This window comes from Nycticebus coucang, chromosome 18, assembly GCF_027406575.1.
Source record: "Nycticebus coucang isolate mNycCou1 chromosome 18, mNycCou1.pri, whole genome shotgun sequence".
NCBI classification, from domain to species: domain Eukaryota; kingdom Metazoa; phylum Chordata; class Mammalia; order Primates; family Lorisidae; genus Nycticebus; species Nycticebus coucang.
In genome coordinates, this window is record NC_069797.1 from 64,399,749 (window position 1) to 64,413,707 (window position 13,959).

General features: G+C 45.6%; 1 protein-coding gene across 4 annotated transcripts in view; it reads right to left on the reverse strand.

Moving 5' to 3' along the window:
- The window catches only part of TEX2 (testis expressed 2), a 118,869-nt gene that overhangs the window by 20,770 nt on the left and 84,140 nt on the right, over positions 1-13,959 (reverse strand). For all 4 annotated transcript variants that reach the window (XM_053567669.1, XM_053567666.1, XM_053567667.1 and 1 more), the window contains exons 6-7: positions 10,643-10,789; positions 5,165-5,264 (exon numbers count right to left, since the gene is read on the reverse strand). In XM_053567669.1, the coding sequence (XP_053423644.1) occupies positions 5,165-5,264; positions 10,643-10,789 (247 nt within the window). The remainder of the gene's footprint in view (positions 1-5,164; positions 5,265-10,642; positions 10,790-13,959) is intronic.

The following is a 13,959-nucleotide window of genomic DNA, read 5'->3' on the forward strand; positions in this document are numbered from 1 at the left end:
ATGAATTAATCTAAACCTGAGAGGGTCACAGTCCACACCTGGGTTCATTCTGCCCCTGCTGACATCCGTGGCACTGCTCTGCAGCCCCTGGTCCCAAGCATGTAGTAACAAAACCTGGCTGACAGGACAGGCCCCTAGCCAGCCATGTAGTAACAAAACCTGGCTGACAGGACAGGCCCCTAGCCAGCCCTTTCAGAAAGTTTGTACTGAGTAGTGCCAGCAGCAGTATCTAACACTGAGGGCTTACTACCTGCCCATGCGCTCTGAGACTGAGTGAATTTCATCTTCATAACAAATGAGGGAGTCACTATTGCCTTCAGCACTGGAAGGATGAGGAAACTAAAGTGTGGTGCAGTTAGTAATCTCCCATGGCCTCTCCTAGACCATGTAGCAGCAAGCCCAGACAAAGGTGACTTGCCCTCCAGCCTGGGGCCTAGAAGCCATGGAAAGAAAATGGAAAGGCGAGGCTGCCAGTGACCTACAAATTTGTAAGTTCCTACAAATAAGGCTGGGTCTAGCGAGGTGATCTCTGATTGCTCTTCCAAGTTTGCCCAATTATCCAAGCATTTTACAAAAGAGCCATCTATACATTCTAAATTAATTTTTAGCCATAAGAAAAAAGATTATGGCTTGGCACCTATAGCTCAGTGCTTAGGGCACCGACCACATGCCCCAGGGCTGGCGGGTTCAAACCCTGCCTGGGCCAGCTAAACAACAATGCTGACAACTACAACAACAACAACAACAACAAAAAATAGCTGGGCTTTGTGGCAGGCTCCTATAGTCCCAGCTACTTGGAAGGCTGAGGCAAGAGAATCACTTAAGCCCAGAAGTTTGAGGTTGCTGTGAGCTGTGACATCATAGCACTCTACCGAGGGCAACATAGTGAGACTCTGTCTCAGGAAAAAAAAAAAAAAAAAAAAGAGAGAGAGAGAAAAGATTAGAAGAGAATGGACCAAAAAGATAATCCTGGCTATCTTGGAATGGTAGATGATGGGTAATGTTACCTTTTCTGAATATTCCTCCTTTCACCACAATGAATATTTGCTGAATAGATGAATGAGCAAACACTGACCTAACAGAGTTAATAAAAATGATTAGAAAGACCCTGGCTGGTAGACCCCTAGGCCCTGGTGACAGTAGCTGAAGGAGGGGCCTAGGGGAGGAGTAAGCCAGTCTGGAAGGGAGGAGTAATAGAGACAGACTTTGGGGCCTTGCTGTGTGGCCTAAAGGGAAGAAAAGAGCTCCGTACTAGCCCACAGGTAAGAGGAGCTAGTTTCAGGGTGTGTGTGGAATGGGGAGGGGTCAGAGCTGAGGGTGGAGGGGCACAGCCATTTTCCAAGGGAAAGAGCTTATCCATCTTCCCGCCACCTGCCATTGGTGGGAAGCGAGGATGCCCTGGGTAAGATGGTCATTTACCCTTACTCACTAGATACCAGTGTGCATCCTGGAACTCTGACAGGCTGATATGGCCAACACATGTGGTTTCATTCAGAGGAACGACAGACTTTACTTAGCAGCAAGACCACAAAAGCTGAGAATAGCACTTTTCTTTCTGTTTATCCTGGTAGGATGGTAACAGGGAACCACAACCACCCACATTCTAAACTAACAGCAGTATCCGAGGTGGCAATGATCATAGTTACAATAATGACAGCGAGCATTCAGAAAGTGCCTGCTTGCACCAGACGCTATTCTAACTGCCTTCTATGTATTGACTCATTGAATCCTGGGAAGTAGTTGTCATTAGAATCCCCATTTGAGAGATGAGGAAGTGAAGGGGTTAAGGAACTTGCCAGAGGCTGTGTACCTGGCCAGTTCCTCTACAGAGCTGGAGCTCAGAACCATGCTGCCACAAGAAGAAAAACCTGAGGATGGAACAACCCAACCAGCTGTGGCCTCAACAAACAAACCCAAACGAGCACAAATTAGGAAATATACTCATGTATGTATTTTTTGAGACAGGGTCTCACTTTGTTGCCTGGACTAGAGAGCAGTAGTGTCATCACAGCTAACTGCAACCTCCAACTCCTGGGCTCAAGTGATCCTCTTACCTCAGCCTGAGTGGCTGGGACTATAGGAACATACCACCACATCCAGCTAATTTTTCAGGGAGTCACTATGGTGCTCAGGCTGGTCTTGAACTCCTGGCCTCAAGTGCTGGGATTACAGATGTGAACTATCATACCTGGTCATCTTTGGGTCTTTATTATTCCTTTCTTTAGTGACATTTTCTAACAAACCCCAGACGGATTAGAAACCAGCAAGGCTTTGATCTATATGGCGAAATAGCCACCGCAGCTCATGCTCTGAAGGAGCAGTGAGGAAGCACGAGACTTACATGTTTGGTGAATTTTACTCAAAGCCTGACCAAAGCTGCTAGAGAGGCTGTACAGTTCACAGCCACAGTACAGTTCTCAGATGCTGCAAAGCCCTGCTGTGGCTCTGTTTCCCTCTCCATAGAAATTTCTACAAATTCAGCAAAGGACAGTCCTGAGATAAGAGACTGCTAACGCATTAGAAAACAGAGCATGTACATGTATTATTTATCTTCTGTAAGCCTGATTCTCAGGAGGTTTATGTTAGCTGATCATTTACCAGCTTGTTACAAATCAATTTCTAAAGAGGAGAATAGCAAAAGACAACGGAGAGGCCGGCTGAGTCAGAGGAAGGGCAGCCCCGGCACACGGACGGGGCGAAGAGCCTCCCTACGCCGTCAACACATGGATGGTGCATCTTTTAAAATTTGGCATGGGTTTAAAAATCCCCTAGTGAAACCATTTGCAAAGAATTGAAATCTTTTCTAGTTTTACTTTCAGTGAACCAGAAATTACCAAAACCAAGAACACTGAGATTCATCAAGGTATAGACATGGTAGAGGGGTTATGGGTGATCTCAATATGTAATTATTATGTAGCCATCTGGATTCACAAATAACAACTGGTCTGTCTTTCTCTGAACTTGAGGTTATGCTAAAAGCTGGAGGTATGGGCTCATTGTCAACTGAAATATTAAAAGAGATCTGCTAGAGCTGCTAACTGTAGCGCTAGAAAAATCCCATCATATTTACATTAAGTGTTGAAAACAGCAGAAAAATGATTTCACTAACTATGATTCAAGAGCCATCTGATTCAAACTGAAAAGTAGCTTCTCTAATTTCCAAATTTTTGTTTGTTTTGAGACAGAGTCTCACTATGTTGCCCTCGGTAGAATGCCACCGCATCACAGCTCATGGCAACCTCAAACTCTTGGGCTTAAGTGACTCTCATGACTCAGCCTCCCAAGTAGCTGCGACTACAGGTGCCCACCACAACACTTGGCTATTTTTAGAGATGAGGTCTCGCTCTGGCTCAGGCTGGTCTTGAACTTTTTTGATCCACTCACCTTGGCCTCCCAGAGTGCTAGGACTATAGGCGTGAGCCACCGTGCCTGGCCTAATTTACAAAGTTTATAAAACATTTACTTTAAAACAACTATCACTCTCTTGAAAAGGTGTAATAGGCTTGGCGCCTGTGGCACAGTGGTTATGGTGCTAGCCACATACACCAAAGGTGGTAGGTTAGAACCCAGACAGCTAAACAACTGCAACAAAATAATAGCCTTGCGTTGTGGTGGGCGCCTATAGTCCTAGCTACTTGGAAGGCTAAGGCAAAAGAATCACTTAAGCCCAGAGTTGGAGGTTGCTGTGAGCTATGACGCCACAGCACTCTACCAAAGGTGATATAGTGAGACTCTGTCTCAAAAAAAAAAGGGTGTAATTATTTTTGCTCCTACCTTATTCCTAAGACATTTTTGGAATGATTTAAAAAAAAATTTTTTTTTTTTTTGAGATAGACTCTCACTATGTCACCCTTAGTAGAGTGCTGTGGCATCACAGCGCATAGCAACCTCCAACTCTTGGGCTTGAGCGATTCTCTTGCCTCAGCCTCCCAAGTAGCTGTGACTACAGGCGCCTGCCACAACACCCAGCTATTTTTTGTTGTAGTTGTCATTGTTGTTTGGCAGATCTGGGTATGTGGCCAGTGCCCTAACCGCTGAGCCAGGGATGATGTAAATTTGATTTAAGTGGGAAAAGGCTCACGTTGGAATGGAGGCTACAGTGAAGGGGTAAGACCTTCCCTCGTGCTAATGGGCTCTTCTTGCCTACCTGGTTCACTCTTCCTTTTTAAATTAAACTCCTGCATACTAAATCTTCCCTGTCAAGGTCCTTTTAAACCATATTTATGATTGATTTATGTGACACAAAAGTATTTACATCACCATCATAATTTCATTTAAACTCTCTCTACATTCTAATCAACTCCTTCCCGCTCCCCCAAGAGTAGGCATAAATATGGTGTCAGTAGCATATTAAAAAGAATCATATTTGAGGTCAGGTATGTTGGCTCACACCTGTAATCCTAGCACTTGGGGAGGCCAAGGAAGAAAGATATTTGAGCCTCAGAGTTCAAGACCAGCCTGGGCAACACAGCAAGACTTCTTCAAAAAATAGAAAACTTAGCCAGGCGTGGTAGCATGTACCTACAGTCCCAGCTGCTTCTGCTTCAGCCCAGAAGTGTGAAGTTTCAATGAGTTACAATGATGCCACTGCACTCTATCCCGGGTGACAGAGTGAGACCCCGATTCCAAAAAAATCAAATCTGAGAATGTTCCTCCACCAGGGAGCCCTACTCTGAAAATATTGTCTTTGAATATACAGTATATTTTCCAACCAACTACTAGGAGGAGTGAAACATGAAGGTCAAACATTTGCAATCTAGATGTTGGTGGGAGGTGGCAGGGGTCAGGGCCGGTGCAACTGCACACATGAGGCCTGTGAGAAGTGAGTGGAGCTGATATCCAGCCCACTGCCTTGTGCCCTGGCAGGGCTGCCACCCCCACAAAAGCACAGGCCCTATCAACTGGCCTGTGGGCATCTTTGGGCTGGAAGAGGCCCTGAAACACCGGGAGACTAGAAGGCTTAGGAGGGGCCACCAGGATTTATTCCAACTCAGTTTAAGGCCAGGATTGTTCAGAACAAAAGACATTCAACATGAACTAAGATGCTTGGGGAGTCCCCAACTCCCTCTAAACATAAAGCCTTGGCATTAAATCTGGAGCAAAGGAAATACTTTCAATACTCATATAAAGGGTCAATCCCTCTCTAGAGTCAATCAGGAGTTACCTTGGTGATCAACGTAAGGCTTGAAGGCCTGAAGGATTTTTGGCACAGCCACCCCCATGTCAAGTTCCGTCAGAGTGAGCTCATTCATAAAGTAGGGGAGCTGGAGGGAAGAAGCAAACAGTGAGTGAGACATGTGAGTAATCTGCTAGAAATGCTGATGAGTTAGAAGTCATCATGCCTTCCAAGGGGATGGTGGTCAAGGTTTTGGGTCCAGATCATTTATTTAACCAAAAGGTATTATGCACAGACCAAGTACTAGGCATCATGCCCTAGACCGAGCTTCAGCAGGTCAGGCTAGGGCCTTGCTCTCATGGAGTTTATACTGGACAGGCAGAAACTGGCAAATAAGTAGACACATACTTATTCAGAGCGTGGTTAGTGCTACAAAGAACATCAAGCAGGTATAGGTCAGAGGGAGTATGGGGCTGGGTTGGGTGGCTATTTGGTTATGGAGGTTAGGGAGGGTTTCTCTGAGTGGCATTCTGGAGAAGGAGCCAGCCATGTCAGTTAGGTTAACAGAAGCCAGGGTTGGCTTAAGCCTGAGAAAATGGACCCCTCTTAGACTGCTAGTAGGGAGTAAGAAATACTTACAGCATTTTTCATAGGCAAACTTAGCACATGTACTAAAGTTCTTTAAAAAATCACATCCTTTTGACCCCGTATAGACATTTTTGTTTGGCCTCCCAGGATCCACACTCCACCCTCTACCCTGAGTGGCTGATCGGTGTTTCTCTTGCCCTCCAGCTTCTGGCTGGGCACGGCCACTGGGATACATCAGAGGAGAGGATGGGAAGGCACATGGAGAAGAGCGTTGTCGGGCATTTGTCCAATTCATCTATTGAAGGCCACAGCTACCCTGCCAGCGTTCTGATGACTTCTCTCTGCCTATGCCCCTTCACAGAGGGTAACAGCTTCCCACTCCTGCCAACCCTGGGGTGCTGCATTCCACCTTTGGGTTTGTCTCCATCTGACCCATACCTTTATAAATCTTCCCTTCAGCAAATTCTCCCCTCAGGTTACTCATTTAAGGGCAAAATTTGCTTCCTGCTGGAACCCTGAATAATACTCCCAAACCTATCAGTAGGAATTTACTCTATAGGAAATAACATAAGAGTACTGGTGTCATGCTTAGAAATTTCTACTTCATCTCAAGATTATATAATTAGTCCATCTATCTTTCCTTCACCTGGATTTGTGGATGTGTATGTATTTTAAAAAATCTTTGCACCATTCATCATTTTAGTGTAAGATATAAATTAGGAATCCTGATTAATTTTGTTTGCCCAAGTGGTTAGTCAGCAACTCAGCCTACTTAGTAAGCAACCAATACTTTCCCTAGTGATCTGTACTGCCATCCTAACTACCAGGTTCCAAAAAAGCACAGGCCCTATCAACTGGCCTGTGGGATTTAATACCCAGTACACCGGAGTCAGTATATAGCACTTTTCCCACAGTATCAACCCGCTTTTTTTCTTTTTCTTTTTTTTGTAGAGACAGAGTTTCGCTTTATTGCCCTCGGTAGAGTGCTGTGGCGTCACACAGCTCACAGCAACCTCCAACTCCTGGGCTTAGGCGATTCTCCTGCCTCAGCCTTCCCGAGTAGCTGGGACTACAGGCGCCCGCCACAACGCCCGGCTATTTTTTTGTTGCAGTTTGGCCGGGGCTGGGTTTGAACCTGCACCCTCGGTATATGGGGCCGGCGCCCTGCTCACTGAGCCACAGGCGCCACCATCAACCCGCTTTTATTACTGTAATTTTATAATATATTTTTAACTCTGGCAAGTCCCTCTCCTTTCCTTTCTCCCAGAATTTTCTTATTTTCATGAGTATTTCTTAAATTGGCCATTAGGATAATTTTATAAAATTTATGATAAAATAATAAGTTTAAAAAAAAAAAAAGACTGAACATTTCTCATAAAACATGGTAGCATTTAGTCCAGCACGGATTCAATACCTAATGTGCCTGGATCTCTTCAGCTGTTTCTCTAAAGAGAAACAAACTTTTAGGATTCACCAGAGAACTTCATTTCTGATATTTTTCTGGGGGTAGAGGGATTATACTAAAGAGATTACAATGTCTGTGATGAACAACAAAACATGAGAAAAGACCACATTCAAATGTGTACTTCTGAAGTGGGAGTTGCTGTATTTGGAAAATCTTTTATGAAAGCGTCACTGTTATTGGTGATGTTAGCCTTTCTACCAACCTATGAAATGCTACTTGGCCAAGAATGTAACCAAAATCTTACACATACCTGCCATAGTCCTTTTTGTTTATTATTGTCATTCTAATGCCTGGTGTTTCTGAAGCATGCCAGGTCAAAGAGTTTCCCATGGGCTAGCCAGGGAATAATGCCACCTCCAATAGTGTTTTTATGGGAACATGAATCTGACATACAGGCACAGGATCGAATACAGATAGCAGGAACATCACCATCCCTCCTCTTCCCCTGTCAAAACCACCCCACTAATCTATCCCCTCTAAGTCCCTACAAAGGCAACGGAGCACCCGAGATAGGATCTGAGACAAAGAAGGGGCCTGAAGGGACTGGGGACACTTGCCAGGAGTGGGTAGGCTCTAACCGTAAGAAGAAGGAGAAGGGAGATCAGAGGGCCTGGTTTCCTACTTTATTCACCCATCTACCCAACCCCAGGATTCTAGACCATCTGTAACTATCCCTCCCCACACTCCCTCCTGGTTCAAATCTCAGCCCTAGAGCACCCTCCTTCTGTTCAGGTCAATCCTCCTATTCTTTTCAACTAGAAACTATTTTTCCTCCCACCCAAAGGGCACCACAGTGGGACAGGAACCCAAGGGCATGTTCTTTACCCTCCAGAATAAAGTCAACTGGGGACCTGACGTTCAGATGTATGGCATACTGCCAGGTGGTGGGTGACCAATTAGAAGCTGTGTACAATCACAGGAGCATTTGCTCACATAGGCACAAGATGCCATAAGCATTGAGGGACCCAGGGCAGTCCCTGGACCAGCTGGCCGAGGCCAAGAGTGCACTTGCTGTTGGTGTAGAAACTCAGCTTGTTTTAGGTCCATCATTAGGCACCAGATGCACACACAGGTCTGCTCTTTCACAACATGAGTCATTATCACATGCACGGGGGATAATCTGAGACTGCAAGGCAAGTCCAGCAAAAAGCTCTCCCTGTATCAGGCCTTCAAGGTGAGGTCTGTGACACAGAGGGCAGCTCAGCCTCCTCTAGGCATCACTTTTCTGTTCCCATTCTGGCTTGTGACTGGCTGATAACTCTCACTACTAGGTTTAGGGTCTAGCTCTTCCCAGGGATATTTGGTTATTTGGGACTAATAAGAGTTCTTTTGGCAGGGGTGGTGGCAGCTTCAGAATTTGGTATTATCCTTCTGCCTTCCTGTTTATTGTTGCCAGAGTCAGTACGTCTCAGTGCAGAAACTTGGGTTGCGGTGGAGGGCATGGAGACACGCTGTGGCTGGCAGTGAGACGAACACACCGCCCACCTCTGAACTCTGGCCATACTTCTCCATTCTAACCATTTAGCACTTCTGACCTCCAAAAACAAAAGAAGTTTAAGTTTGTGAACTACAAAAGCCCCCATGACCAGCTAAAGGAGAACATGAAAGTAGACTTTCTCCCAGCTTCCTCTGGGAGGAGGGGGCTCCCTCCTCCTACCATTCTCCAAGGGCAGAGGCTCTGCCGACTTCCAGTTCCATAGAGAGGGGTGGGACCTCTCAAGTCGGTTATGTAATGTGTGTAACAGGGGAGCAGCGTCCTGTCTGGAGCTCAGGCGAGCCCTGCTTGCTTTCTGCATGTTGAAACTGCAGGCCTCAGAGCTCTCCATATGGCAGGCCTTCAAGGGAAACTAGGAGATGGGTGAGATCTGTGTCTCCCCGAAATCAACTCCAAGAAGAGAGCAAGGCCAGAGTCCATGTACCTTGACTTAGGATCTCAGGCCCACCATCATTTCCAAAAAGGGGAAGAGGCTGAGTGAGTGCTGGGTAGGCTAGGGACAGCTCATCTCCCAACACATGGGTGACTGCTGCTTGCTGCTACCCCTAAAGAAATGGCTAGCAGAAACAGAGATAGCCCTCTACCTACCTCAACAGAATAAAGGCTGACCTCCATCAAACGACCACTCCCCCTGCCCCAATTCTGCCCTGTATTCTGCTCTTCTGGCTCTGAACACAGCCCCTCCTCTTTATCAGGGCTGGGGAAGGGATGATACTAGCCCACAGAGGGCAGACAGAGCTTGTCAGAACTTGACTAAGCCAGAAAAAGCTCTGTTCTCTACCCAAAGAACAACAGAAATCAAACAGAAGCTCTCCCATGCTCACATTCTCTTTCTAATCTAATTTTATTGTAGTTCACAGTTCTTAAACTCCCTAAAATCATGAGCAAAATTTTATACACTTTTCTAGGGAAAGGGTTCTGCTTCTCAAAGGTATCTATGACCCCCCCACCAATTCGGAGTTACTTAAGCCATTGATCAAGCAAACATTCAGTGACGATTTGCACCCAAGGGACTCTTCCTTGTCTGGATCTTCACTGGGTCAAAAATTTACTTCTAAGGAGCTTCAATAAGGTCTCTTTGTGGGCAAGTGAGCCGTTAATGAGTCATGAGAAAAACTCACACACTCTGCTCACTTCCAAGTGGGCCTGGATATGCACCAGGAGCATTTCTTTTTCTTTTTCTTTCCTTTTTCGTTTTTTTGTAGAGACAGAGTCTCACTTTATCACCCTCGATACAGGGCCGTGTCATCACACAGCTCACGGCAACCTCCAACTCCTGGGCTTAGGCGATTCTCTTGCTTCAGCCTCCCAAGTAGCTGGGACTACAGGCACCTGCCACAATGCCCGGCTTTTTTGTTGTTGTTGCAGTTTGGCTGGAGCCAGGTTTGAACCCGCCACCCTCGGTATATGGGGCCAGTGCCATACTCACTGAGCCACAGATGCCACCCAGGAGCATTTCTTCAGTCAGAAGAGAGCCCAAAATAAAGTACCATCTGGCCAAAAAGTAAAGGTCAATTACAGACACATTTAGAGTGCAAAGCTAACTTCCCCAGCTCTGAGAGGAAGCATGGCTTGGGAAAGAGGTTTCAAGGGAGCTGGTATTTTCCTCAGCGTGTATACTGTGTAGCCTAGACCACTAATTTAAGTTTATTTCTAACTTAAAGATAACAGATTTGTACAGAACGAGTCAGTTATAAGAGCTCACATTTTCCAAAAGCAAATTCTAGATCATCACCTAGAGTGGATGACAAGTGCAAGACAAGAAAAAAACTAAATAGGAGTAAGTCTCCAGATGCAGTTAGTCATAAGATCAAAGTCAGTCTGTGATCAAGGTCAGATGTGTTATTTGAGAAGGACTGACCACCTGCATGTGTTATATGCTTAAACCAAGTTATTTTAACTTAAGACACAAGGGCATAAAACTTCCAAAACTTAAGAAGCGTGTAGAGTTTCAAGCCTCTCATGTGGAAAGCTATACCTTTATTTTGCTGAGTTTCATCTGGATCTTCTTAGATACCAGATCAGACCAGTATTTCTCTCCTAAGAAGTCCCAGAATATTCTTCCAAGCAAGGCATTCACCCAGGCTTCCTGTTCTTCCTCCTCAGAGGGTGGAGCTTCTGGCAACTGGCAAAAGAAAAGACACCTAAATTAGCTAGAAAGCAACTGAAGAATAAGACAGGTGCTTATTTTTATAAAGTCACTGAATGTCCCTCCTCATAGAAATGGGAGACCATGTGAGTTGTACTTCTTTCCTATAAATTACAAGTCCCACATTATGTTGGTGAAAAGAAAGAGGGAGAAACAAAAGCTGCCATCACAGCTAAAACCCTCTCCTTTGTCTATTTTCTTTTTCTACCAGTCTTCCTGTGAGACTTTCATACAATTAGCACAGTCGAGTTGCTCTGCCGCCCACATTAGACTGGTATCAATGTTACATGTCTATGAACCTGTCTGTTATCTTTCCAACGAAGGCCTGAATGAGTGATTGCCAAGTTGATCCTCATTCAGGCAGAACCCACAGTCTCTCCAGGACTCTCAGGTTCAGCCTGATCCTTGTGAGGTCAAAATATCCTTGGGATGCTTAAAAATACTGAAGCCTGGGTCCCACCCCCAGAGACACTGATTTACGTGGCCATCAGGAGTTTCTGATGCTCCCTTGGCAATGGAATAGACAGGTAAGATTAAGACCCATGAGTCTGGACCAGAGAGTGCTGCTCTCAGGGCTTCCATGCAACTTCTACAGCTGTTCTCACTGCCCAGCCCAGGGAAATGCCCTGATCCTCCGCATCTGTCCTGAGAGAAGGGCACACCCATCTCCAGTTTCCTCAGCTAATCATCAGACTATGGACTCTGGCCTGAAGGGGTCAGGTACGTGGATAAAGATAGGGGACACAGCAGCACCACCTTAAGGGGGTGTTTGGTGTGAGTGGTGAGAAAAGACAATGGGCTCAGGACTCAGTAAAGCAGCAGCAGTCCACTAAGCACGCGGCAGGCCCTGCCCCTTCTCGGCAGCCGCACTCACCTCACAATAGCCCAGAAGGAAAGAAACTTTAACACAATTTTAGGGACGAGAAGCCCCTAGGTCATGTGTGCAGCCTGACTCAGAGCCTTGTTCTCCCCACTGACTCCCTGCTTTGTCCTGTGTGTGTATGTTGGGGGGTAATTGGCCCCCTTGTGTGACAAACATTTTCCTTTGCTGAGTTCTCTAATTAGACTATAGCCTTACAGTAATGAGCTTTGGAAAGCAAAGATCAAAAGACCTAGAAGTGTAGAGATCTGAACTGTTCGCCCTTTCCTCTCCCTCTATGGCTTATAAGAATGCATCTGTCTTGCCCTCACTGGCTGGCTGCAGCCGTAACACACACCACATGCTCTCATCATCTCCACACTTCATACTGTGTATTCACACAAGTGAATACTGCTATGTGCTCTGGGCAGCCATGACTGTGCCCACATCACAGCTACGTGGCTGGGCCGGCAGCACAAGGCACAGGTCACTCGGTGCTCATGGACTTCACACCTGTAGGTCTGATTGCTTGTGAGTATGTGCTAGGCCTACAGCAGACAGCTAAGTGCAGCTGAGTGTTCACCAGTCACAGAGCTTGCATGCGAGCTGTCCACTAGTCTTGCCCTAGCCTGTGCCTTCTCTCTCTCTAAGGGTCTGGGCTTCACCTGCATTATTATTATTATTATTTTTAGAGACAGAGTTTCACTTTATCACCCTTGGTAAAGTGCTGTAGCGTCACAGCTCACAGCAACCTCCAACTCCTGGGCTTAGGTGATTCTCTTGCCTCAGCCTCCCGAGTAGCTGGGACTACAGGCGCCCACCACAACGCCCAGCTATTTCACCTGCATTTTTAAAACACATGTTACCACATGTGAGGGGAGATATTTTATGTTCTAAGAGTCTTTCAAATTCTCATCTAAAAATGAATGCACTGGTCATTCCATTTCAGAACACATGCGTCTGCCTCCCCCCTTGTAATGGCCATGCTTTCCTAGTGCTGTGATGTCTTATGTTAACCAAAATATTTTCTGCCACCAGGTCCTGGACAGCAGGGTGCAAGTCTGCACCAGCAAATGCTCAATCATGCCACAAATTGTACAGGATTTTTAAAAATCATTTTTCTCTCTGGCTACACATCTCCACCTCAGGCCCAAGAGTTACTTGGTCCAGCAGCTCTGAGGTCACTGTCTTTGAGTTCCATCTGATGATCTGTCCAGACCTCTGTGCAATGCCCACCCGGTACTCAGGAGGCATAATCTGCCTCCCCTGGGGTGCCATGTGCCTTATTAAGATTTATAGGCTTTGTAAGAGAATAGTTTACGGAAACCTTCTCCAGAGGGAGAGTCTACCCGTTATTAGCTTTTCTTAACTACCCTAGTTAGTCACAGGAAACAGTGTTAACACAAAATAGCAAGAAACAAAGCCTATTTCACAATGTATGTCTAAGCCAATGGCATATGATGTGGTAAACAAATTTCTGAAATAACTGACAAGCAGGTTGTTTTCTCTTTTCAACAGTTCCTTTTTCTAACGAAAGCTTCACAGACTCATTGGGAACAAAGAAAACCCAAGAGCAGGAGAACATTGGCAATGCATCAAAAGAAGCTTTATGAACGAAATCTGGATTCAACAGGCTGCGAGGAAGAACTCATTTCCAACTGTCATAAAAATTTAAGAGCTGAAAGAATAAATGTGCATACATTTCCCAATATTGCCATTTGGCTGCAGGAAGAAATGTGAGGAAGATATTTATTCTGTCATTTCAACTACATACATACACTAAGAAATGGTAACTTTTTAAAGATGGCTTCTAAATAAGTTGGAGAGTTCCATGGACCAACGCCGAAGCAAAGCTATCAAAACTGAGTAGCTCTTGGGATATATTAAAAACTAACCTCTAAACAAAAGTAAAACAGTACAGACTTAGTTAAGATTAAGGTATAACACTTCTTACGACAAATAGGAGGCCAGCCCAGCCTTTTTGTTATAAAAACAGCATAGTACCTCTGCTCCTAAGTTTGGCTACACATAATCTGGTGTCACGAAGGCTTCACACAGAGCTTTAGACTTGAGGTCTTGCACTGTCACCAGCCTGGAGTGCAGTGGCATGATCATAGCTCACTACCACGTCGAACTCCTGGGCTCAAGGGATCCTCCTGCTTCTGCCTCCCGAGTAGCTGGGACTACAAGTGTACCATGTCTGGCTAATTTTTTCTTTTTTGTAAAGACAGGGTCTCGCTATATTGCCCAGGCTGGTCTTGAACTTCTATGCTCAAGCAAACCTCTC